Below are 24,549 nucleotides of genomic sequence, written 5' to 3' on the forward strand. Positions count from 1 at the left end.
TTAAGCATCCGGCTTCGGCTCAGGTCATGATCTCACGGTCTGTGAGTTAGAGCCCCACGTCGGGCTCTGTGCTGACACCTCGGAGCCTGGAGCCTGCTTCGGATTCTGTGTCTCCCTCTCTCTCTCTGCCCCTCCCCCACTCAAAAGTTAATAAACATTAAAGAAAAAAAAAAAAAAGGCAAAGTCCGGAGACCAGTCCCATGAACCCAGTGGTCATGTCTGGGGGGCTCGGCTTAGAGGGGCTTTCACTTTGCCGTGTTCTGTCTATTTGTATCAAGTTTAAATGTTTCACGAAGCATGTGTAATGCTTTGGTAATCTGAGTGACAGACAAAAAAAAAGTTTTTAAGGAGAAGCGCCCCCCCCCATCCATCATCCTCTCCACACTTGCAGAACAACCCGCGTGTGTAGCTAACCCCACAGCCTATGACCTGGAAAGGTTTATGCATCATTCGGGGTCTTGTCCTGAGTGTACAATATTAATTATTAAGGAGATGCTGCCCCTCCCCCGTCAGAGGAGTTTAATGTTTAGTCAGAGGACTGAAACCCGGAAGTGTATGTCCCTTGACTTTGCACACCGTTGCTTAAGTGTTGGTTAAAAAGAAGAAAAAACTATTACAGTGTGTGTCAACTAACTGGAATTTAAACAAAAACTTGAAAAAAAATAAAAGATCAATAAATTACTTATATGTTTAAAAAAAACAGAAACAAAGGGACACACTGAGGTTTTGCTCCGTTGCCCGGACAACCGAGGCTCAGACCTGAAACACCTTGGCCGCTGGTGACGGCCACTCTGGCTTCCTTACCTTCGAACCCGGGAAGAGAGGTAATAATTCCCAACTCTGTGAAGAAAGAAGACCAATAAGTTAACATGTGTGACCCTAGAGACCAGGGAACCTTGAAGGCAGCTGGAAAAGGAGGCCACAGGAGGAGATGTGGAGAGGGTGAGAAAACTGAAGGCAGGCTTCCTGGAAGAGGTGGGAGCATCTAGGAGCAGGGGGGGAGAGTAGAGAGAAGGGCATCTCGGACAAGAAAGGCTGATTAAGGGGCCCCTGTGGCTTAGTCGGTTAAGCATCCGACTTGAGCTCAGGTCATGTTCTAACAGTTCGTGGGTTCGAGCCCTGCGTCGGGCTCTGTGCTGACAGCTCAGAGCCTGGAGCCTGCTTCTGATTCTGTGTCTCCCTGTCTCTCTGACCCTCCTCTGCTCACACTATCTCTCTCTCAAAAAGAAATAAATAAAACATTTTTTAAAAATTGGGGAAAAAAGGTTGATTAAGTTAGAAGGCAGCAGCCGTCTTCCCTGAAAGAGACTGGGTCCCTGTCCCAGCCGTGGCCCTGGGCTCCGGCGAGGGTGCTGGACGGTGCTGGGTGGGAGGCCCAACCTATCCCAACTTGGACTCTGCCCGGGAATCTGCACCGAAAATAGAAGACTGACCAAAGTGCGCGCCGGTCGAATTCATTGTGTCGCTGTGGAAATACGTGCTTCTGTCCGCCCTTGAGCGACTTGTTGACCACAAATATGTGAGTAGAAAGGAGGTCCTGCCTCTCTCTGTGCAGCTGTGTGTGTGTGTGTGTGTGTGTGTGTGTGTGTGTGTGTGTGCGTGCGTGCGTGCGTGCAGGTGCACACGCACGCACACGTAGTAGGTGTTCCCGGCCTCCGCCTGTGTGTGTTTCCGCACGTCTCCTTGCTCGTATGTGCACACATGTGCAAGTGCCTCTGAACGTGTGCGCTTCACCAGGCCGTGGTTTGGAAAGCACCCTCTAGGGTGCTCCCCAAGGGGGAAGGGACGGGTTCTCACTGAGAGGAGCTGAGCCTCTGGACTTCAGGAAAAAAAAGGCCTGTATTGGCCCTTAGAATTGAAGAGTTCGGCGGCAGGGCTGGTTTTAGGTCCAGTTGGATCCGGGGACTGGAGAGTCCTCAGGAGATTATGTGTCCATCTTTCAGAGGTGGGAGAGTTGAATACAATGAAAACATCACTCAGTGGCAGTGGCTTTCCTCGCCGTAGGAGGGACGAAAGTTAGGGCCGCTTCCAGGAAAACGCCGGTACCACAGGCATACACCTGCCGTCCGCAGTTCTGCCTCGCCTTCCCTGCTTCTGCGGGGGCTCCCAGAGCCACTGGGCCTTGGCCCTCACAGGGTCAGAGGTCAGCGCAGGAAAGGGCACCTTCCTCTGAGGCAACCCGGCTCACGGAAGGTTCCGCTCTGGGATGAGAAAAGCTCTCCCAACCTCCCCCCTTCTCCGGGTGCTTTGGCTGGGTCCTGCCTCGCCTTCTGCGTTCAGCTTTGGGCCCTGACTTTGTCTTTCAGCTGCGAGGTCCGGCACATGGAGGGCGACACCCCAAAACCAAGAGAGTCCATCTCTCTCACGCCTGTGGCCAACGGTCTGGAGAACATGGGGGCTGATCTCTTGGAAAGCCTGGTCTGTCTCCTTCCCCCTCCTTGTTTTGGGCCCCGGTGGGAAGACCCCTTGTTCCCCTTCTTCCTTCACCCCCTCTACCTCTTTGCTTGAAAAATTAGGACACCTCCTCCCCCTCCCCCCAGCCTCCTCAACACAGAGTGGCCCCTTTATTTGACTCATTAACCGTTTGCTGAGCACCTATGATGTGCAGAGATGGCCTGCGCTGGTCTGGAAGGTCAGGGAAAGGCTCAACCCGGAAGTGACATTTGAGCTTAAAAAGTAACGAGAAACATGACAGAGGTGGGGTAGGGGGGCTCCCTGGGGAGGTCTCGGCTGGCAATCTTGTCCTTGCTCTGGAATGGCCAAGTGGCAGCCCACCACCCAGAACTTTGGGGCCCAATCTGACCCCCTTTCCCCTCCTTGCCTCCCCCGACAAAGCCCCTGCCCCTTCACCACACGCACACCCCCAGGGGGCACCTTTCACAGTGTGATCTGCAAGAAAGACCCCCCCCTCCCCACTACGCACAGCTGCAGAGACAAACGGGAAGGGCAAAGGGTGTCCTGCAGCCAACGCAGTGAGGCCCCCTGGGGCTGCCCCAGCCGGAAGAGCTGAGGCCCCATTGTCCCTTCCAAATGCAGGGTGAGCGCCCTGAGGGCAGGATGTGTCTAGCATCAAGGCCAGCACACAGTGGGTGCTCAGTGTGTGGTTTGTAGCATTTAATTGACTCGCCCTCTATTTCCTGGGCAAAAGCCTCGCCCCCACCCCAGCCCTCTCCAAGGTGCCCGTGGGCCCCCACTTCCCAGCGGCAGCCAGGGTCTCTTTCTGCTCTCACTCGGGGTTGGAGGCACACTCTGGTCACTCTCTGGTGGCTCTAGGAGGAAGGCCGGATCCCTGGCAACGACTCAAGGAGTGTGGAGGGTGGGGACAGCTGGACCGAAGCCGGCTCGGAGCCTACCCCAGGATGGTAGGTGGTGTCCAGGAGGGACGTGGGTTGGCCTTGGGAGAAGGCCACCGTGTGGAGCGGGGACGGGACCTGGCCCGCTGAAAACAGAAAAGGGGCTCCTAGAACCTTCGTCAAAAAAAAAAGGAACAAACATGTTAGTCAACAAGTGAGCTCTGCTGGTCTCTGCCTCAGGGGTGAGCCAGGGCGGGGGTGCCCAGCCTGTGCTCAGGCAGCCGGAATGCAATCCCATCAGGAACCCCAGTGTGTCCGGGGGTGGTGGGCCCTGAACCAGCCTGACCCCTCTCCCCCTCCCCATCTGCCTCAAGGCTTAGTTTGAAACCCCTCGACCAGTCCAGTCCCCTTGTTTCCCATGGGGAGGCGGGTGACCTGGACCTGATGTCCAGGCTCACTGGGGTCCCCACTGGCCAGACCCTGAGCTGATGGCACCTTGGAGAGTAGGGGTGGTGGAGGGGAGGGAGTCCGTCTGTCTCTCTGGGTGGGAGATTGGGGAATAGCGTCTCTTAGGGGGACAGGTGGTGGGGCCAGAGAGGGGGAGGGGCATTCCTTGAAACAGAAGCTCCTACAAACGTGGCCTGTGGGTCCCCAGAGGCCAAGTGCCAGCCTTTCCTCCAAGGATAGACAAGTGACCAAAAGTCCAGGTAAGAATGGCGTTGGCACCCGGCCGGGAAGGTCGGGGGCAGGCTGTGCATACGCTCTCTTCAGGGGGAGCTACTGAGGCAGAGGGTAGGTCCCTGGGGGAACAAGGCAGAGCTGGGAGCCTCTCCACCCAGCTCCACAGACAGAGGGGACAGGGGACAGGGGACAGGGGAGGGAGGCAGCCCTCAGGGTTTGCGCATTTCTGCGTTCTCAGTTTTTCCTATCATCTTAGTTAAGTCCTTCCCAAGCCCGAGGGCAGAATGCACCCAAGGGCAGCAGTGATGCTGGGCTGGAACCAGGGGTGGCCCGAGCTGCCTCAGTTTGCTCTGGGCTGGGCTTGCCCTAGTCCTGTGCTGTGGAGGCCTGGGGATGAGCCCAAGCGGCTCCTACCTAGAGCTGCTGATCAGGGGAGCTGACCCGCGGACCCCACCCCGGCGCTTTCCCCAGGAGGCACACGCACCCTGCTCTGAGGGCCAGACGCTTCTGCCGGGAGCACACGCAGCTGTTTGGACGGACCTGCACGGGCCTGCTCTGTACTGGTGAGCCTGGGGCCCAGCCCCCACCCTGGGGACGCCATTCCCACCCCCGCTACCCCCCGCCCGGCTGCAGCCACCTCAGCCCCAGCCGTCGTGTCCCAGGGCATTCACGTGTCCAGTAATTCAACAGTCGGCTCAGAGCCAGCGGCCGAAGCTGAGGCATCAGGGTAAAGCTAGACCAGACTGTCTTCCCAAAGCCGTCTCTGATCCGTAAGGGAGGGGAACAGTATTTCCATGTAAGGCAAGGAGCCATCTGGGAACACAAAGGGGGCATGAGAGTGACCAGGGAGGCCTTCCAGGAGGAGGTGACATTCAGGTGTCACAGGCGGAGCGGGAGCTAGCCAGGTGGAGCAGAAGGACAAGGAGTGAGCAGGCACTTTGATGCGGGAACCACGGAGCAAAGGTGAAACCTGGCGTGACGTGGGCAGGCGGCTCAGGGACTTGAATTTTGCCCTCGGAGCCAGAGAGAGCCACTGAAGGACTTCACAGGCCAGATCACTGCGGAAGCCTGGGGGGGGCAGGAGAGCGGCAGCACACGTGGCAGAAGATGAAGTGCAGGGGACGGACAGGGGTGGATTGGAGGGACCCTTGGGAAGCAGCAGCAGCCACACTTGGGAGCTGACCGAGTGTGCAGGACGAAGGACACCCTGGAATCCAGCAGCCTCGGGGCTCTGCTCAGGCACCGGGGTGCATGGTGGTGCCTCCGTGGTCAGGGAGCACAGATGGCGGAAGGCTTGGCGGGAGAAGGGGGGCAGTTGTCTGGGACAGGATGTCGGAGACACCTCTGCCAGGCCATCGAGGAGGGCAGGGGGTTCCCCAGGGACGCCTGGAGAATGAACCGAGAAGTAGGTCGGTGACAGCAGCCTGGGACCTGGCACACGGAGGGAGCTGGGGGAGGAAGGGGCAGAGAGGGCTGGAGGGGGCATGGAGATGGGGGAGGAGCGGAAAGCAGGGCGCGGCAGTTCAAGGAGGAGGTAAGGGGAGCAGTGGAACAGGACTGAGCTAAGTCCCACCCCGGGACAGGTCACTTGTATCTCAGGGCACAGGTGAGAAGCTGGATTGGAATGGATGGGAGGCGAGGCAGTGTAGACAGCAAGTGTAGATGGCTCTTTGGAGGGTTTTTATGAGGACAGGTGGGAATATTAAAGAGGGTGTGACAGTGTTGAGGAAGGAGTGTGTTTGTGAGTGGGGGGGATGGTACAGAGCGAAGGGGAGGGATGTGGGGACACATGACATGTGCAGGGGGCCCCCTCAGCCCAAGAAGGAGGGTCACCACGTTCTTCTGCAGGTGGGGACATGCAGAGGAGTGTGGCTGTGGACGCAGAGACACCCCCTCAGGGGGCCGGGCGGGAGAGGACACAGAGAGCAATGGTGGCAGTGGCCCCAGTCTTCATGTTGAAAGCAAAAGCAAGGCTCTCTGTGAGATGGGCTGGCCCGTGGTCCCTGTGGCTTCCTTCTGGAGATGTTGGGGACTGACCTCTCCCCGTGGCAGGGTCTGAGCCCAGGCCTTCTCTGTTCCCCTTGCTTCCACCACGCAGACCCAGATTGGATTCTCTTGCAGAACTGATTGAACCCCTCCTAGCAGAGGAGGACAATTACCTCTCATCCCATTTCTGCCTTTGTGGTGGCTGTCATTTGGTCAGTGATCCTCTACAGTGGTCGCTCTCGATTTCCTCCGTGTTTGCGTGGTTTTGATTGCCTCCAGCTCTTTGACAGCATTCTTGTTTCCCGTCTTCAGTGAGGCCCTTCACACCCCTTCCAGAAGTAGGTACGGTAGAGAAGGGAAGCCCGTGTTCTCAGCACCCTGGGCCTGGGCCGCAGCAGTGGCATCCTCAGGGTAGGCGCTTTCTCCATGGGTGCAAAGACAGCCCTGGCCGCCGGCCGCCACGGAGGGCCTTCGTGTCCCTAGTCTCAGGAGAAGAGTGTGCCTCTTGCCCTTATTTCCAGCCAGGTCTCCGGAAGTGCCTGCCCTCGCTGGGGTCCTGTGCCCAGTCTGCTCTCCCACTGCTAACTGGGCTGGACACACACGGGCTAGGAGTGTGGATGTGCCCCAAAGGAACAGACCAGTCCTGTCGCCAGTGGGGTGAATAGATCCTAGAAGAATACAAATAACTCCTAAGACCGGTTTCTCCATGCCCTGTCCGGGGACTCATCTACACCGTGACTCTCCGTCCCCCGAGTCACAGGCCCTGAGAGACAGACCTGGGTAGGCGTTTTAGCCCAGTTTCCTCCCAGTGTGAGTCCTCAGGTGCCCCGTCCCTCCATGGGGATCGGGGCAGACCCAGCTGTGGGTGGCTGTGAGCAGTAACCCTGTGAGGCCCGGGAAGGGCTGCGTGCGGCGCCTTTGGCCGCTGCCTCCGCCTGCCGCAGCCCTGCGCCTGCACCCCTGCAGGCCACACCTGCACGCCTGTTAGTGACTCCAGTGCAGGTCAGAGACCCAGCCCACAGCGTCTGTGGGAGAGCAGGTCGCTTCCCTTCACAGAACTCTCCTTCAATCTCCTCACCCAACTGAGCGACAGGAACTTCCTTTGCGTCAGTGTGGAACAGCCCCTCCCCCTTTCTCCAGGAGTCCCCAGCGGGGGTCAGCCACCGCCAGTCCTCAGGTGTGGACTGGGCTGCCTGCTTCTGCAATTGCCGCCAGGTTCTCTGCCCTTGCGGGTAGCCAGGGACACGTGCCCGTCTCCATCAGGGGCCGGTCCTGGACGCCTCTCCCCTCTCCCCCTGAGCTGCTCACAGAGCCCGGATGCCTTTCCCCTGGGCCCACCAGGGCCCTCCAGCCAGTCTGGCCTCGCAACTGGTGTCCTCCAGCTGGCAGTCTGCCAGCCAGGGTCTTCTAACCAGGCTGGCAGCAGAAGGGCAGTGTAGGACCTGCACTTAACGCATAAGGTTGCAGCCCACATGTTTTATCCGGTGGAAAAGCTGAGTGTTTTCCGCTCTTCAAGAGCCCTGGCTTCTGAAATTCCAGAGCTGGGAGAGGCATTCCGCCTCTGCTCTCCAGGATCGCAGCCCTGTCTTGAGGCAGAGCACACATGGGCTTAGCTGTGCAAGAGGCAAGGAGCAGCGGGGTCGAGGGAGAGTCTGGGAAGAAAACGGCCCGTATTTTCAGAGCAGGATTGTGGTCTGGACACAGCAGGTGCTCCGCAGGTGCTCAGAGACGCAGGCTGTCTCACGCCCTCCCTACAGGCCCTCCTCCCCGCACCTGCTCAGCACGCCTTCGCAGTGCGCAGAGCCCTTTCAACAGGGACTCTGCACCAGCCCTCCTGCCCGGCAGGGGTGACTGTCCCTGGTTCCGGGTGGGAAGCCAACGCTCAGAGAGGTTGGGTGACTGTCCTGCCATCAGTGCCCTGGGTGGGGCGAGGTGGGGCTGGAAGGCAAGGGGGCGGGCCCGCGTCTTTGTCACTGAGTGCTCTCTGTTTCACTCCCACCCAGTGTTTGCTGCCTTCCTGCTGGTCGCCGGCCTCCTGGATTTCCACAGGGCCCTGGCCCTGTTCGTCCTCACCTGCGTGGTCCTCGCCTTCCTGGCCCACAGCCTGCTGAGGAGGCTGCTGGGGCCCAGACTGCCGCGGTGTCCCAGGCCTCCGGGGCACTGCCGCCTGCGCCTGTGGTTTGAGAGGTGAGTCGGGGGCCGCTGGCTGAGGCTCAGCTCCAGGCCTGGCTGAGGAGGGCCTCGGTCCGCATCCGCCAGATGGTTCCTGGGCCATGGGGTACGTTCTGCCCCAGGGTCCCCAGGCAGGCGTGGGCTGGGTCACTCTACGGTCGCAGCCATCTCTGTGATGGTTTGCCGGGTCCCGTCTGGTGCTCTGCCCCGGTTACAACAGGTGGCTGAGATCAGGATCTGAGAACAGGACTCAACAGTTTTCCTAAAATCAGGGACCCCAGTGCATCCAGACAGGGAGGGCCCGCATCGGAGCCTCTGTCTGATCACTTGGGCGTGTGAGGCAGGGAGGGGCCACGCCTGGAGTCAGACTCAGCGGAGGACTGAGGTCCAGGTGTCAGTGAAGCTAGTGAGTCCCCAGGGGGCTCTCATGCAGCCAGCCGCGTTCCTGACGACCGTGTGGGCTCCCCTCACTTTCAAGCTGGGTTCCTGAGGGCTTTGGAGCCTTTGGAGGTGCCATGGGGCAGGAGAGAGAAGTTGGAGATGGAAATATCACACCTTCCTCCCTAAATGCCCATTTCAACCAGGAAACTCTATTTAATCAACCAAGATCCGAAAAACAAAAAAAAAAAAAAGAAAGAAAGAAAAAAAAAGCTGGAAAAAATGTTTCTATGACTTAAAAAAGATCTGAAGACCCTCAAGCTATATCAGGACTCTGTTTTGTTGATAAAGAAACTGGTATTCAAAGACATCGGTGACTAAGCTAGGGAGGTACCACAGCATAATGATTTGAGACAGCCTGTGAATGAACACTTTTCTTCACTTTATTTATAAATAAATGTATAATAATAAATAATAATTATACTTTATAATATGTATCATTTTAAATAAATCAAGTACAATTTGAAGACTAATAAATAAAATGTGAGTAAAATTTTAAAAATGTATCATTGGGACACCTGGGTGGCTCAGTCAGTTGAGTGTCCAAGTTTGGCTCAGGTTATGATCTCATGGTTTGTGAGTTCAAGCCCTGCCTTGGGCTCTCTGCTGTCAGCATAGAGCCTGCTTCAGATCCTCTGTCCCTTCCCAGCTTGTGCTCTCTCTCTCAAAAATAAATAAATCTTAAAAAAGTAAAATAAAATAAAAACTAAAAAGTATATCATTTGTAATAATTAAAATAAATTTATAAATAGATTTATAAAATGATTTATTTTGACCATCATCTATTTGTGACAAATCATTGATACTGGTTTTCCTTTTGAGGTATTGATATAAAATTTCCTTTGGGGGCACCTGGCTGGCCCAGTCAGTAGAGCATGCTACTTGGGATTGTGAGTTCAAGCCCCATGTGGGATATAGAGATTACTTAAAAATAAATAAATAAATAGATAAATATTTTAAATATGCAATTTCATTAATTAATAATTAGACTGATTAGACTTTATGAAAAGTAAAAACTTTGATTCAAAGGACACCATCAAGAAAGTAAAAAACCAACCCACAGTATGGGAGAAAATATCTGCAAATTACATATCTGATAAGGGAATCAGATATCTGGAATCACAACCTAACAACAAAAAGACAAATAACCCAATTGACGGCTGGGAAAACGATTTGATTAGAGATTTCTCCAAAGATCTACACATAGCCAGCAAGTACATGAGAACATGTTCAACATCAGTAGCTATCATAAAAATGCAAATAAAAACTGCAGTGATAAAAAAGATAACAAGTGTTGGTCCAGATGTTGAAGCCTTGGAACTCTCATCCACTGCTGACAGAAATATGAAATAGTGTTGCTGCTTTAGAAAATAATTAGTTCCTCAAAATACTATACATTCAGTTATCATGTGGGAACTGGTGTTGCCATCCACAGCCATTCTACTCCTAGGTAAATACCTAAGAGCACTGAAAACATATGTCCATACAAAACTTGTACACAAGTGTTCATGGCAACATTATTTATTTATTTATTTATTTATTTATTTATTTATTTATTTTACTTTGGAGGAGAGAAAGAGCACAAGCAGGGGAGAGGAGCAGAAAGGGAGAGAGAGAATCTTAGGCATGGAGCCTGATGTGGGGCTCAATCCCATGACCCTGGGATCATGACCTGAGCCGAACTCTGGAGTTGGATGCTCAACCTACCGAGCCACTCAGGTGCCTGTAACATTGTTTATAATAGCCAAAAGGTGGAAACAACCCAAATGTTCATCTACTGATAAGTGGATAAGTCAAATATGTATATCCATATAATGGAATATTATTTGGCCACAGAAAGGAAAGCTACGTGCCATAATAATGATGAAGCTTGAAAACATAGTAAGTGAAAGAAACCAGTCACAAAGGGCCACATATTGTATGATTCCATTTACATGAAATGTCCAAAGTGGCATATCTAAACCTTGACTGAGGTTGGAGGGATGGATGGAAAGATTGGGGTGGGGGATGATGGCTAAGAGGTGCTAGGTTATTCTCTGGGTTGATAAAAATATTCTAAAATAGAACTCTGTGAACACTAAAATACAATTTTGTGAAGATATTGAGGACCATTAAGCTGCATACTTTAAATGGGCAATTATGCGATATGTGAATTTTGTTTCAATTTAAAAAAATACGTGTAAAAGATGTTGGCTTCCAGTCAAGATGGAGTAACAGAGGCCAGGTTTATCCTTCCAGCTGGAACAACTAAAAAGCTGGGACAGGTATATGAAACTGTCCAGCTCTGAGAAAACTGAACATCAGGCACCCGAAGACAGTGATCCTGGAGAAACGGGGAACAAAGGAGATAAGCCCTATGATCATGCCACCTTAGTCCACGGACAGAGTTTCCAGGCCACCATGCAGGAAAGGGAACCAAGGTGGGCCAGCAGATTTCCCGGGTTGAGGATACAGAGCTGGGAATCCAGGGAAGCCAAGGTGGTGAGAGTTCACAGTACAGAATACCAGAGACCACAGTGGCACAGAGAGAAATCTCCAGAAATCTACAGAGGGTCTTCCTTGAGAATTCAATTGAGTTCTGATCAGTGAATGCATCTGAGAAAACTGTCCAAGGCCTAGGAAAGACTCATCCACAAGGATTAGAGGAACAGTGTCTGGAAATCACCTAGGGCCAGAAACAGTGTTTATTCTTCATAGCCAGAGTGGAAACTTCATAATTTCATAGGGCATTGTTCAGAGCCCTGCTCAGGCTCTCCCTAACAAATCTTAAGAACAAAATTTGAAAAAGTCAAACACAGTATCCATTAACCATGGCACAACTTTACGTGGAGATATGTCATTGAAATCTCCAGAAGAGAAAGAGGGAACACAAAAAATACTTGAAGAAGTCACGTCCAAAAAATTCCCAGTTTGATAAAAATGATAAACCCTGAGATCCAAGAAACTCCACAAAACCCCCAGGGCAAGAAACAAGAAGAAAACCACCCCATGGCACATCATAATCAAATTGCTTAAAACTGGTGATAAAAAAGGAAATTCTAAAAACAGCTAGAGAAGAAAATGTGCGGAGGAACAAAGATACGGATGGCAGCAGATTCCTTGTCAAAAACAATACAAACAAAAAAGCAATGGAACAGTCAAACCACAAAGTGTGTCACTCTAGAATTATTTACCAGTGAAACATCCTTCAAAAGAGGAGAAATAGGACTTTTTCTTACACATGTAAAAACGGAAGGAAGTTTTCAGACATAAAAAGTAGACTTGCACGACAGGAAATGTTAAAGGAAATTCTTCAAAAAGAACTAATCTTTTCCTTCAAAAAGAAGGAACATGATATCCGGGAAATCTAGATCTACACACACAGAAAAGAAGAACATTGAAATGGCAACTACATGAGTTGACCATTTTTATTATTATTTAAATATCTTTCAAAGGTAATCAACTTATAAAGCAAGAATAAGAATAACATCTTGTGGAATGTATATGAGATGTAGTAAGCCACGATAGCACAAGGGTTAGGAGAGAAGAAGTAAAATCCTATTGCTGTGTGGTTTTTATACTGCACGTGAAGTAGTATGACTTAAAGGTAGATTGTGATAAGTTAAAGATGTACGCTATAAATGCTAAAACAGCCACCAAAATAACATGACAAGGAGTTATAGCTAGCAAGTTAAAAAAGAGGAAAGAGATAAGAGAATCATTTTAAAATAGTCAATCTGAAAGAAAGTAGAAAAATGGGAAAAGGGGACAAAGAACAGACGGCACAATTTGAAAACAAATAGCAAGATAGTAAGTGAAACCAATAATCACATTAAATGTACAGACCAGTATCCCTCATGAATAAAGACGTAAAAAGTTATTCACAAAATTTTAGAAAACCAAGTGCAACAATATATAAAAGGAATAATACACGACAATGGGGTTTAACCCAGGAATCCAAGGTCGGTTTAACACTAAAAAAAATGGTCATAGATCACATTAATAGACTAAAAAGAAAATAAACATATGGTCATGCCAATAGATTCGGAGAGAACATTTGACATAATTCAGCATCCATTCCTGATAAGAATTCTGAGCAAAGTAGGATTAACAAAATAATAAAAATCTATGGTTGACATCATACTTAACTGTGAAAGACTGAATGATTTTCCACAGAGATCAAGAATATAAGAATGTCCCTTCTTGGCACTTTTATTCAACATTGTACTGGAGGTTCTAGCTTGTGTGATGAGGTAAGAAAAAGAAATAAAAACCACGCAGATTGAAAAAGAAGAAGTCAAGCTGTCTTTGTTCCTAGACAATATGATTGCCTACATAGAAAACCCTATGGAATCTACAAAAAAAGCTAATAGAACTAACAGGTGAGTTTAGCAAGGTTGCAGGATACAAGATCAACATGCAAAAACAAATCATTTTGATATGCTAGCAATAAACAATAAAAATTAAAATTATAAATGCCATTTAGAATAGCATGAAACATAAAATACTTGTTAAAAGCTGAAAAAGATGTGTAAACTTGTACATTGAAACCTACAAAGCACTGCTGAGAGAAACTAAAGAAAACGTAAAGAATGAGGCGATGTGCCAGGTTCATGGATTGAAAGATGCAGTATTGTCAGTATATCAATTCTCCTCAAATCAATCTATATATTCTTATTACTATCCCAATCAAAATTATAGCAGGCTTTGGGGGAAGAAATTGATAAGATAATTCCAAAATTCATATAGAAATACAAAGAACCTAGAATAGCTAAAACAACTGTAAAAAAGATGAATAAGTTTGATGAATTTATACCATCTGACTTTAAGACGTACTGTAAAGCTACAGTAATCAAGACAATATGGTATTGGTATAGACAGTCTATGGTATAGACAGTCCAGAAATAGATCCACATATATGTATGGCCAGTTGACTCGTGACAAGGGTGCTAGGGCAATTCAAAGGAGACATAACCATCTCGACAAATTATGAATATAAAACCTTGGTGTATTCATAGAAGGAAGAAGAGGAGAAGCAAAATAATAATATGGTAATCAGTGCCTCACACTACATGGGAAATTAACTGAACATGGGAAATTATAAATCTAAATTGAAAGCCTAAAACTATAAAACTAATATAAGGAAATGTAGGAGAAAATTTTTGTGACCTTGAGTTAAGATAATTTCTTAGCTACAAAACCAAAATCACAATCACTGAATTTTTCATCAGAATTAAGAACTTCTCTTCAAAAGACATGCTTAAGAAAAGAAAAAGACAAGGCATGACTCCACAAAAAGTTTTGCAAATCACACATCTGAGCAAGGACTCATATCTAGAATATATTAAGCACTCTCAAAGCTGGACAATAAGAAAAAGGACCCAACTAAGAATGGTCTCAAGATGTGAGCAGACATTTCTTTCAAGAAGATGTGTAAGTGGCGAATCAGCACATGGAAAGATGCTCCACATTAGGAGTTATTAGGGAAATGCAAATCAAACCCACAAAGAGATCCTGCTCTATGTCTATTGGATTGACTAGGATTCGGAAGGTTGACATTACGAAGCGCTGGCAAAGATGCAGAGGGAACAGAACTCCTACGTGCCGCTCGTGGGGGTGTGAAGTTGTGCAATTACTTTAGGAAACAGTTCAGCAGTCGCCTAGAAAGTTAGACCTACCGTATGGTTCACCCTTTCCCTGGGTGCCCTTGTGTGGGGTGGGGGAGATGCTGAGTGGGATGGCTGTCTGCCTCTCCCCTGCAGGGCTCTGGCCCTCGCTGCCCTCCTGGGCCTGGTCTTGTGGCTGGTTCTGGACACCTCCCAGCGACCTGAGCAGCTGGTGTCCTTTGCAGGAATCTGCGTGTCCCTCTGCCTCCTCTTCGCCTGCTCAAAGCATCACTGCGCAGTAAGTGCTCAGTCGTCAGGCTCGGAGCTCGCTGCGGCCCCTTCCGTCCCTGCATCCCGAGCCAGGACCCCTCCTTGCTTCCAGGTGTGGCCGCAGGCTCCAGCCCGGCCTTCCGGGGCTCCTCATGCACCTGAGTTTGAAGGTCACTGCTGAGGAGTCCTTAAATGCTGAGAGGCGGCAGCAGCCCTCTGCTGGGGGTGTGGGCATCGGACTGCGGGCTATGGGAGGCTCAAGGCTGCTGAGTCTCGAGTGGGTCCTTAGACCCTGCCCCGCCCCTGCCCACTGCCCCAGGCCCATTACTGAATGTGGCCGATTCTGACGGCAGGTGGATGTGACCTTCAGCAACAAGCCCAGTCCCATCCAGGCCAGGACTCCCCTAGCCCCTCCACGGCACCGGCACCGTGCTCTCTGCCTTTTCCCCATGCAGTTCCCTGTGGAGCCCAGGGAGCGAAGCTCACCAGGACCTTTCTCTTGGCTGCCAGGTGTCCTGGAGGGCTGTGTCCTGGGGCCTCGGACTGCAGTTTGCACTTGGCCTCTTGGTCCTCAGAACAGAGCCAGGATTTATCACATTCCGGTGGATGGGGGACCAGATCCAGGTGCGTGCATGGGGTCTGCTGCCCAGGGTTGGAGGAGAAGCCACTGTGTGGGGGTGGGGGACATAAGGAGGGAACAGGGATCAGCAAGGTGGGTGTGCCCTGGGCCCCAGACCACGAGACAGCAGGGGCTGGGCAGTTCGACCCCTGCTCCCTCGGGCCTGGGACCACCTGCAGACAGCTGTCCTTCCGGAGGCCGAGCTGACGGGCAAGAGAATCTCCGCACAGGAAGGTTCTCGGGTACTGAGGGCACGAGGCGGGGGGCCCCCAGAAGTCATGAGTCATGTCAACTTACGACAGTTAAAAGTGCTAAAAAAAAAAAAAAAAAAAAAAAAAAACCACAACCGATTTACTTTGTTGTATGTGTGTATTTAAAAATAATGTGCAGTTTCTTGAAGTTGTGTTTTTTAATTCCATTCTTTGTTGTAGCAAACACATATACCACAACGCTTATCATTTTCACCTCTTTTTTTTTTTTAATGTTTATTTATTTTTGAAAGAGAGAGTCTGAGCAGGGGCGAGCAGAGAGGGAGACAGAGGATCTGAAGCAGCTCCCGGCTCTGAGCTGTCAGCAGAGCCCCATGCGGGGCTCAAACTCATGGACTGTGACATCACGACCTGAGCTGAAGTTGGAGGCTTAACTGACTAAGCTACCCAGGTGCCCTAGGGTTTATTTTTGAGAGAGAGACAGAGAAACAGAGTATAGGCAGAGAGAGAGAGAGACACACACGGAATCCAAAGCAGGGCCCAGGATCTGAGCTGTCATTACAGAGCCCAATGTGTGGTTTGAACCCAGGAACCGCAAGATCGTGACCTGAGCCGAAGTCAGACACTTAACTGACTGAGCCGCCCAGGCGCCCCCCTAAGACTGCATGGAAAAGCTGTCTCTCGGGGAGAAGGTGCTCAGGGGAACAAGCCCCCACGAACATGCTTGCACCAAGTGCACTGCCCGGTGGTGCCCGGCCCCTGCAAGGCCCAGGAGGCCAGGTGTCCCTCTCTGCACCCCATTCCCTGCACCGGGCTGCTGGACAGGCCCTTGGCTAGGCGACACCCCTCTTGCTCACCGGCCTGGCTTTCTGGCCACTGTTGTGCCCCTCCCCTCCTGGTCTCACTCCAGGTTTTGGCTTTGTTTTCTTTCTTGCTTTCAGACCTTCCTGAGCTACACAGATGCGGGCTCCAGCTTCGTGTTTGGGGAGGCGATGGTCAAGGGAGTCTTTGCCTTTCAGGTCAGCTCAACTCCTGGGCCGCTCGGTCCCGGGGCCGCGTCTGGGCAGGCTGTGCGGGCCAGGCCCGGGGGGAGGGCGGGCTGTGCACCGCAGGCTCACGAAGCTCCAGGCTCAGGGTGCCAAGAGAGCCCCCCGCACTGGGCTCACCCGCCGGCATACTGTCAGCGTGCTCTGTAAAATTTGCAAAGTAGGAGATACCTGTATTTTTTCCTGAAAAATGAATCCCCTAATGATATAATTGCTGTGAGATGGGAAGAGAGGGGCAGGGCATGAGGGTGGCACCTGCTTTCACCTTAGCCCCCAACATGCTGCAGGGACCCCAAGGCCTGTGAAGGACATTTACCAGGAACCCTTAAGCCCAAATCACCCTCTCAGGCTGCTTCTACATCAAGGCCCTCAAGGGCCACCGCTGCAGGAAGCCTTGACATCCAGGAGGGTCAGGGGCTCACGCTTCCACCACGCCCCACAGGGATGGAATCTTCTCTGCCAACCAGAGTTGGAAAACCCCGGAGCCGTCTTCAGATTGGTCAGCCTCTGGTCATGTGACCGTGCCTGGTCCAATCACCGAGGCCGGGGCTTGGGAGCCGTCCATTGGAACGATGGGGGTGGGGGGGGTCAGGTGCTCTGATTGAGGCCAGCGTTGGTAGGAGCGTTGGCCAGGAGAGGCGTCCTGCTAGCCTGTGATCAGTGGGCTACATTCTCGGCGTGCTCTCGTGTTCCGAGTGAGCGTCTGTGGTCTGGTCTAGGGGCAGGGTGACAGCCGGCCTGCCTGCCCCGGGGGAAACAGCCATGGCACGGGCCTTCCATCTGCGGCCCCTCCAGCCGGAATGGGGCCACATTCGGGAGGCTAGGCTGTACTTCCTGACCAGAGTGCTTAGCTCCTGACTTAGTGGTAAGTGACAGAAAACACAACTCAAATGGTATTAAGCCAAAAACCCAAATGAAACAAGAACCACCCCCCCCCCCATCAAAACGTTCTATAACTAAGAAATCCAGGGTATGGAACATCATCTGGGAAGGGAGAGGGAGAGGGGGAGAGCGAGAGCGAGGGCGAGGGCACACAACAGGAAACCCAGGCGTGGGCCCTTCTTGCCCTGGCTTGGAGTGGAAGCCATCTCTGAATTGTAGCCAGGAAGCATAAATGGCTTTGATCTACCAAACCTGAAACCCACTGGGTGACCGTGGAGGAGGGGATGGGTTCCCAAAGGGAAATGAAAGCTTTGTTACCAGAAGGGGGCAGAGGAAGGGGCCACAGAGCAGCCCAGGAAGCTGCCGTCTGCTGGTGTCCCGGCCCTGCCTCTCCCACAGACTAGCACTGAAACTGTCACCTGGCTTGCTGCTGTGTCCGTCTTCCCGCCAGACTTAGCTGTGTGTCCTCCTCCTTCTCTCCCCTTCTGGAAGAACGTGTGCACACCTGCTGCCTGCCTCTCTCCCCAAATCACCCTTTACAACCACGGTTTCATAGACTGTCAGGCTGGAAGGAGCTCACTGATCTCTGGGTGCCCCCTGAACATTACAGATGGCCAAGCCACACCCCAGGGAGAACCAGTGACCCGGGCACAGCCGCCCGGTGAGTAAGGGCAGAGCCAGGGCTGGAACAGGGTGACCTGACACTGACCTTTTCTTCTTCATTCTGCAAATTAAGTCAGTGACATACTGTCTCCCTTCCAAATACAGACAGCAACCCTACTAACGATAATGTTAAATTTAGAATGTGTTAAGTTGTTGCTGGATGTCCAGTCAGAGAGAAAAAATCAGAAGAGGTGGGTTTATCAATGGCACTTCCCAGTCACACACTAACGGTTGTTAGGACCCTGGGAAGCCCTGTCCTTGGCCAGACTCGTGGTTAGCACATTAGACGGTGGCTCCTTTTTTATTAAAAATTTTTTTAATGTTTTATTTTATTATTGAGACAGAGAGAAACAGAGAATGAGGGGGAGAGGGTCAGAGAGAGAGAAAGACATAGAATCTGAAGCAGGCTCCAGGCTCTGAGCGATCAGCTCAGAGCCTGATGTGGGGCTCGAACCCATGAGCCGTGAGATCGTGACCTGAGCTGAATTCGGCCGCTTAACGGACTGAGCCACCCAGGCACCCCTCCAGTGACTCCTTCTTAGAGACACCAGGTCAGGGAGGACTTAAACACTCCATGGCCACGAATTGCCCTCTTCACAAGATTTCATTAATCACAACATTTCACTCACCTTCCCCACTCCCTCCCTGTGTCACGCACATACACATACACTCACATGCACACAAATGCTCATGCACACTCACACATGCTAACACACACAAACACACAAGCTAATGCTCACACATGTACACACACGCACACATACATGCTCACACACATGTGCACATGCATACATGCACGCACACACGTACATAAACAGCCATGCATACATGCACACTCACTTGCACACACATGCTCACAAACACACATGCACACTCACAATGCATACATGCACAGATGCACACGTGTTCACACACAAATGCTCATGCACACATGTGTACTCACATGCATACATGTGTATGCACATGCTCACACATGCTCATAAGCACACAAGCACACCAGTGCTCATGCACGCACTCATGCACACAGGCACACTCACATGCACACGCACTCACACGTGCACAATGCACACAAATGCTCATGCACACATGTGCATCACATGCACACACATGCACACTCACATGCACACACACATAAGCACAGCACTTCCTAAGCTTGGGACTGGTCCTCAAGTGGGGTGATTTGCTGGTGCTGAGTCGAGTGAAAGACGCAGGAACCTTCTTCGCCTCCTTTCCCGGGATCACGTGGACCTAGTCTAAGGCCTTTGGCTCCTGCAGGCCAGGGGAAGTCTTCTCTGAGCTCACTCCGACTTTCAGAATCCAAGCTGCTTCCCGCTGGGCCACGGTCTGGCCCATCCCTTGTCCAGGAAGTGGAGCGTCTGCCTGGGGCTTCCCGGGCCCTCCCTGTCTCCCGGCCTGGAGCCCCACACCATCCACGTGGCAGCCACCCCTTGGCTGCATCGTCTTGATTAGTCATTCCGCCTTGGCTCCATTTCCCTTCTGGTAACTTCCCGCCCACACAGCCACCTCCCCCGGGGCTCCTGCATCCTTCCTGGGTCTGGCTGACCCTGCAGCTTGTGTTTACTGCTCCAGTCTCTGGAATGTGCACCCACATACTGTGCCCAGAAGTGCTGCTTGGGTGTTCTTCCCAAGGAACACGGAAGGGAAAGATGATGTTTCCCTCTCCCAAGGGTTTTGGGGGTGTCTGTCTGATGCAGTCTCTGCCATCTCCAATGGTCGGCAGTGCCAACTTTGGCCCCAAGAAATCAAATAAGAAAAGCGTGAGGGTGCCTGGGTAGCTTAGTCAGTTAAGTGTCCAACTTTGGCTCAGGTCATGACCTCCCAGTTCATGGGTCCGAACCTCGCATTGAGCTCTGTGCTGACAGCTCAGAGCCTGGGGTCTGCTTTGAATTCTGTCTCCCTCTCTCAGTGCCCCTCTCTTCATGCTCTGTCTCTTTCTCTCGAAAGTAAATAAACATTAAAAATTTTTTTAAAAAAACCAGGACAGAGAGAGGTGCCGTTGGATTTAGTAATTAAGGGGTCACTGGTGAGCTCAGTGAGCATGACCAGCAGGGGAGGGAGTGGGAAGTGAGTGAGTGAGTGAAAGCTGGAGCTGGGTGCTGGAAGGAGGGAGAAGGGAGGAGATGGAATGTGGGCCAGGAGAGATCTTAGGAAAATCTCACGTCTGCAAAGGTCTCTGAAGGAGACTGTGACAGCCAGTTGGCCATGGCCATGATGGGGCAGAGGTGGGCAAGGGACCAATGGAGCAGGAAATCAAGAGTCATGGCCACTTTTTTTTTTTTTTAAGTTTATTTATTTATCTCGGGAGAAAGAATTCCAAGCAGGCTCTGTGCTGTCAGTGCTGAGCCCGATACAGGGATCAATCCCAAGAAATGTGAGATCGTGACCTGAGCTGAAATCAAGAGTCAGATGCTTAACTGACGGAGCCACCCAGGTGCCCCAGGAGGCATGTCCTCTTCATGTGGTCTTGCAGTGAGTCCCCTCTGCCTTTCTGTAATGGGGGTGGGGTAGGCATTTTACTATACTGTTTGGATTACTCTAGGTTTGGACTATAGTTTGAAATAAGGGAGCATGTGATCTCCAGTTTTATTCTTTCTCAAGACTGCTTTGGTCTTTTGTGGTTCTACATGAATTTTAGGATTATTTGATCTAGTTCTGTGAAAAATGCAACTGGTATTTTGATGGAGATTGCATTGGATTTGTAGATTGCTTTGGGTAGTATGGACATTTTAAGAATTTCAATTCTTCCAATCCATGTGCCTGGAATATCTTTCTATTTATTTGTGTCATCTTTAGTTTCTTTCACCGGGGTCTTATAATTTTCACAATACAGGTGACCATGACCCCCTTGGTTAAATGTATCCCTAGGTATTCTATTCTTTTTGATGTAATTGTAAATGGGATTTTTAAAATTTTCTCTTTCTGATAGCTCATTATTCGTGTATAGAAACACCTGATTTGTTGTGTATGCTAATTTTGTATCTTGCAACTTGACTGATTCACTTGTTTGTGAATAGTTGTTTGGTGAAGCCTTTAGGGTTTTTCTATATATAGTATCATGTCATCTGCAAATAGTGACAGTTTTACTTCTTCCTTTTCAGCTTGGCTCTTATTTCTTTTTCTTTAGACCAATTGCTCTGGCTAGGACTTCCAACATATGTTGAAAAGAAGTGGTGAGAGAGGGCATGCTTATCTTGCTCCCGATCTTAGAGGAGAAGCGTTTAGCCTTTTCCCCATTGACAGTGCCGTTAGCTCTGGGTTTGTCTGCGGGGGGCCCTTGTGTTGAGGGTCATTCCTTCTCCATCCACTTTGCTGAGAGCTTTTGTCATGAATGGATGTTGAATTTTGTCAAATGCTTTTCCTGTATCTGTTTAGGTCATCGGGTATTACTACCCTTTGTTCTGTTAATGTTTTGTATGTGTTGACTGGCTTGCGGATACTGAACCTTCCCTGCTTCCCTAGGATAAATTTCCAATGATGATGGTGTATGATCCTTTTAAAATGTTTATTTTTTAAATTTTGTTTTAATGTTTTTATTCATTTCCTGAGAGAGAGAAAGAGCGCATGAGCGAGTGAGCGAGCACAGGGAAGGAGCAGAGAGAGGGAGAAACAGAACCCAAAGCAGGCTCTAGGCTCTGCTGTCAGCATAGAGCCCAACTTGGGGCCAAACCCTCAAGCCATGAGATTATGAGCCAGATGCTTAACTGACTAAGCCATTTGTTTTTGAGAGAGAGAGAGCGAGCGAGAGAGAGAGCAGGAGAGGGGCAGCGGAGGGGACAGAGGATCTGAAGAGGGCTCTGTGCTGACAGCAGGGAACCCAATGTGGGGCTCAAACTCACACACCACAAGATCATGACCTGAGCTGAAGTCAGACACTCACCTGACTGAGCCACCTAGGCGTCCTGATGACCCTTTGAAAGCATTGTTGACGGAGTTTGGATTTTGTGGTTTGGGATTTTGTGGGGTTTCCTGGGGCCGGCGACAGGGCCCTCCCTGTCCACAGTGCCTAGGCATTTGGAGCCTGGAGTGTGAGGATGCATCGTCAGGTAACCCAAAGCCCTGGCCCGGCTTCCTCCAGGAAGAGGAGGCATCAGGGCCGGGTCCTCAGTGGGTCCGGTCCTGCCTTCGAACACTATTTCCTGAGAACAAGTTGACATTTGCTCTGAGTGTATGGTCTGAACTATACACTGCTGGTTCTCAGAGTGGGGCCCCAGACCATCTGGAAATGCAGGCCCCAACTCTCAGGCCCCCCCACACCTGCTGAATCTGAACTCTGGATGTGGGGCTTCTCGGGTGATGCTAGTGGTCCAGGGACCACACTTTGAGAACCACTGGCCTCCACACGCTCGAAGCTCCTTCCTTCCCTTCCAGGTGAGCGTAGGCAGCAGGACCCGCCAGCGTTGGGCCACCTCACGTCACAGTGAGGACTCGTGCATGGCTGCTACGCCCTGGAAGCCCTCGCTCCTGAAGGAGATGAATGCCTGTCCTGAGGCAGAGAAATGAGACTTCCAGGATGGGCACCAGGGCAGACCTCCTCGGGCTCATGGCAGGGCCTTGGCGGCCTGCGTAGGGCCAGGAAGCGCTCTGCTTGTGCAGGCGTGTGGCCTTGGGCAGGTAGCCAGCACCTCACAGCCTCGGTATCCCCATTGGTGGAGCGGATTCACAACTACCTCCGTTGGTTTGAGGATCGATGAGTCGCCACACGTTGGGCACCGCACCTGCCAGGTAGTGGGACCGCGTGTGTACACGTAATAGGGCCCCGTGGCACTTCCCTGCCCCTGACTGCAGCAGCACCGTCTTCGGCTGCCTGTCCTGTCTTCTGGCTCCTCACACACTAGAGGCCCCACGGTTGGGTCCCAGGCTGGGAGATCAGATGGGCCCCAGGGACCTTATTAGGATGAAATGTGCCACCTTCGAAAATCGGAGGCTGCCTCTCTTCTCTTCCATTTGGCTCCCCTCCCAAGAGAGTCACCACTTCATGCAACACACAGCTTCCCTTCCCCCTGCGTCCGCATCTCACGGGTAGAGAGTGTCGCTTGATTGCTGCCAGGAGAAAGTCCCAGTCCCGCCTGGCAGGGGCTCCCTCCTCCCTGGTCCGAGCAGTGTCCGTGGCCCTGCCTGGCCGCCGAGCAGTCCCTCTCATGATAAATTGGACAAGCAGTCTAGACAGTACGTGATTGTCTCTGTGTCTCCCTGCAAGGGAGGGCGGATGATGTCAGCACTCTCAGGTTGGGGGTGTGCCCGGCACGGGGCAGCCAGCACCATCATGGGACAGGAGGGGCTTCCCCCGCGGCCCGCGTTCCCTGCCGGGTGACAGCCCCCACCGTGACAAGGGTGGCTGAGGGGGACTGGTCCTCGCCTCTGGCAGAGCTGCCTGGGGGCCGAGCCCCTGTCTTCTTCGGGGGGCCATTCTGCAACCCTGATTTGTTTTGAACTAGAGCCTGAGTGTGATTACATGAAATTCTCCTTTTTAAAAACAAACTCTCCCTTCACCCCTCACCTCTCCCAAGGGTGCCTTTCCTTCCAGCTTCTCGAAACAGCTCTCTGTACTTGCTGCCTTCACCGTGACCCCTGAATTGCTAGATGCCAAAGGTCCGTCTCGCTCTCACCTTTCTGGAATTCTCTGACGCATCTGGCACAGCTGACCAGCCGTCCCTCTTGATCAGCTGTCCTTGGTTCCCAACACACGCCTCGCCTGGAGGCCCTACAACCTCTCTTTTCCTTCCCGGTCCCCTCCCTGCGCCCCTTCTTACCCTGTCCCCGTCTCACGCTGATCCCAGGGCCCTGTCCTCCGTCCTCCCCGCTTTTCTCATTCAGGGACGTTTCCTCGGTGAATCGCATCCGCGCCGTGGCCCCACCTGACACTTCTGTGCATACACGCCCCAAACCAGGCCTGGCCCGGGCCTCTCTCCTGCGCCCCTGACCTTTCATCCAGGTGCTCAGCCACCATGCCCCCTGTCGCTGCTCCCCGGACATCCCAACCTCAGCAAGTTCCAAACCCCAGCCCTCCCCTCCGCCCAGGCTCCCCTCCCTTGAGAAGAGACCACCCATCACAGAAAATTACAGGAGCAGATGAGAAATGGGAAACTCAGAAGGAAGAACCCGTATTTCCACAGTCCCAGTGCGCAGCGCGGCTGTGCGGGCGCACCGTCTGTGCTTTCAATATTCTACTTTCCTCGCCTTAGCGCAAGGATGCACCTGCCATGACCAATTCTGCCCAACTCATTTTTTTAATGTTTATTTATTTATTCTGAGAGCGAGCGAGCATCAACTGGGGAGAGGCAGAGAGAGAAGGAGAGGGAGAATCCTAAGCAGTCTCCACGCTGTCAGTGCAGAGCCCGACACGGGGCTTGATCTCATGACCTGAGCCAAAATTGAGAGTCAGTCACTCAACCGACTGAGCCCCCCAGTCGCCCCTCAGCAGAACTTACTTGAGAACTGTTTGGAACAGGGAACCCCTCCCCACAGTACAGAAAGGGCTGGAGTAGAAAGTCCGTCTCCCTCCCACACCAGCCGGCAGTCACCGAGCCCCTCCCCCAGGCGGCTGCCTTCCTCTGCATCTCCTGCCCACTCGGGCCCACACAGTGCCTTCCCCACCCTGCCCTGCACGTAGGGTAGCACCCTGCTTATGCCTTCCCTTGTCTCACTTGGAAATCACTCCGAACTGCCCATGGAGAGCTCCTCATT

The 24,549-nt window shown here is 51.8% G+C and overlaps 1 protein-coding gene across 2 annotated transcripts in view; it reads left to right on the forward strand.

The window, feature by feature from the left end:
- The first annotated feature begins 1,333 nt into the window (after nucleotides 1–1,333).
- The window catches only part of SLC28A1 (solute carrier family 28 member 1), a 45,001-nt gene continuing 21,785 nt past the window's right edge, over nucleotides 1,334–24,549 (forward strand). Inside the window, exons 1-8 of one of the 2 annotated variants that reach the window (XM_029952580.1) lie at nucleotides 1,334–1,519; nucleotides 2,307–2,418; nucleotides 3,274–3,362; nucleotides 4,446–4,537; nucleotides 7,964–8,147; nucleotides 14,312–14,453; nucleotides 14,936–15,049; nucleotides 16,195–16,272. In XM_029952580.1, coding sequence (XP_029808440.1) covers nucleotides 2,323–2,418; nucleotides 3,274–3,362; nucleotides 4,446–4,537; nucleotides 7,964–8,147; nucleotides 14,312–14,453; nucleotides 14,936–15,049; nucleotides 16,195–16,272 — 795 coding nt within the window. In that variant the 5' untranslated portion in view covers nucleotides 1,334–1,519; nucleotides 2,307–2,322. Of the gene's footprint in view, nucleotides 1,520–2,306; nucleotides 2,419–3,273; nucleotides 3,363–4,445; nucleotides 4,538–7,963; nucleotides 8,148–14,311; nucleotides 14,454–14,935; nucleotides 15,050–16,194; nucleotides 16,273–24,549 lie in introns of those variants that run through there. The other variant, XM_029952581.1, reaches the window with a different exon arrangement.

This window comes from Suricata suricatta, chromosome 9 (assembly GCF_006229205.1).
Source record: "Suricata suricatta isolate VVHF042 chromosome 9, meerkat_22Aug2017_6uvM2_HiC, whole genome shotgun sequence".
NCBI lineage: Eukaryota > Metazoa > Chordata > Mammalia > Carnivora > Herpestidae > Suricata > Suricata suricatta.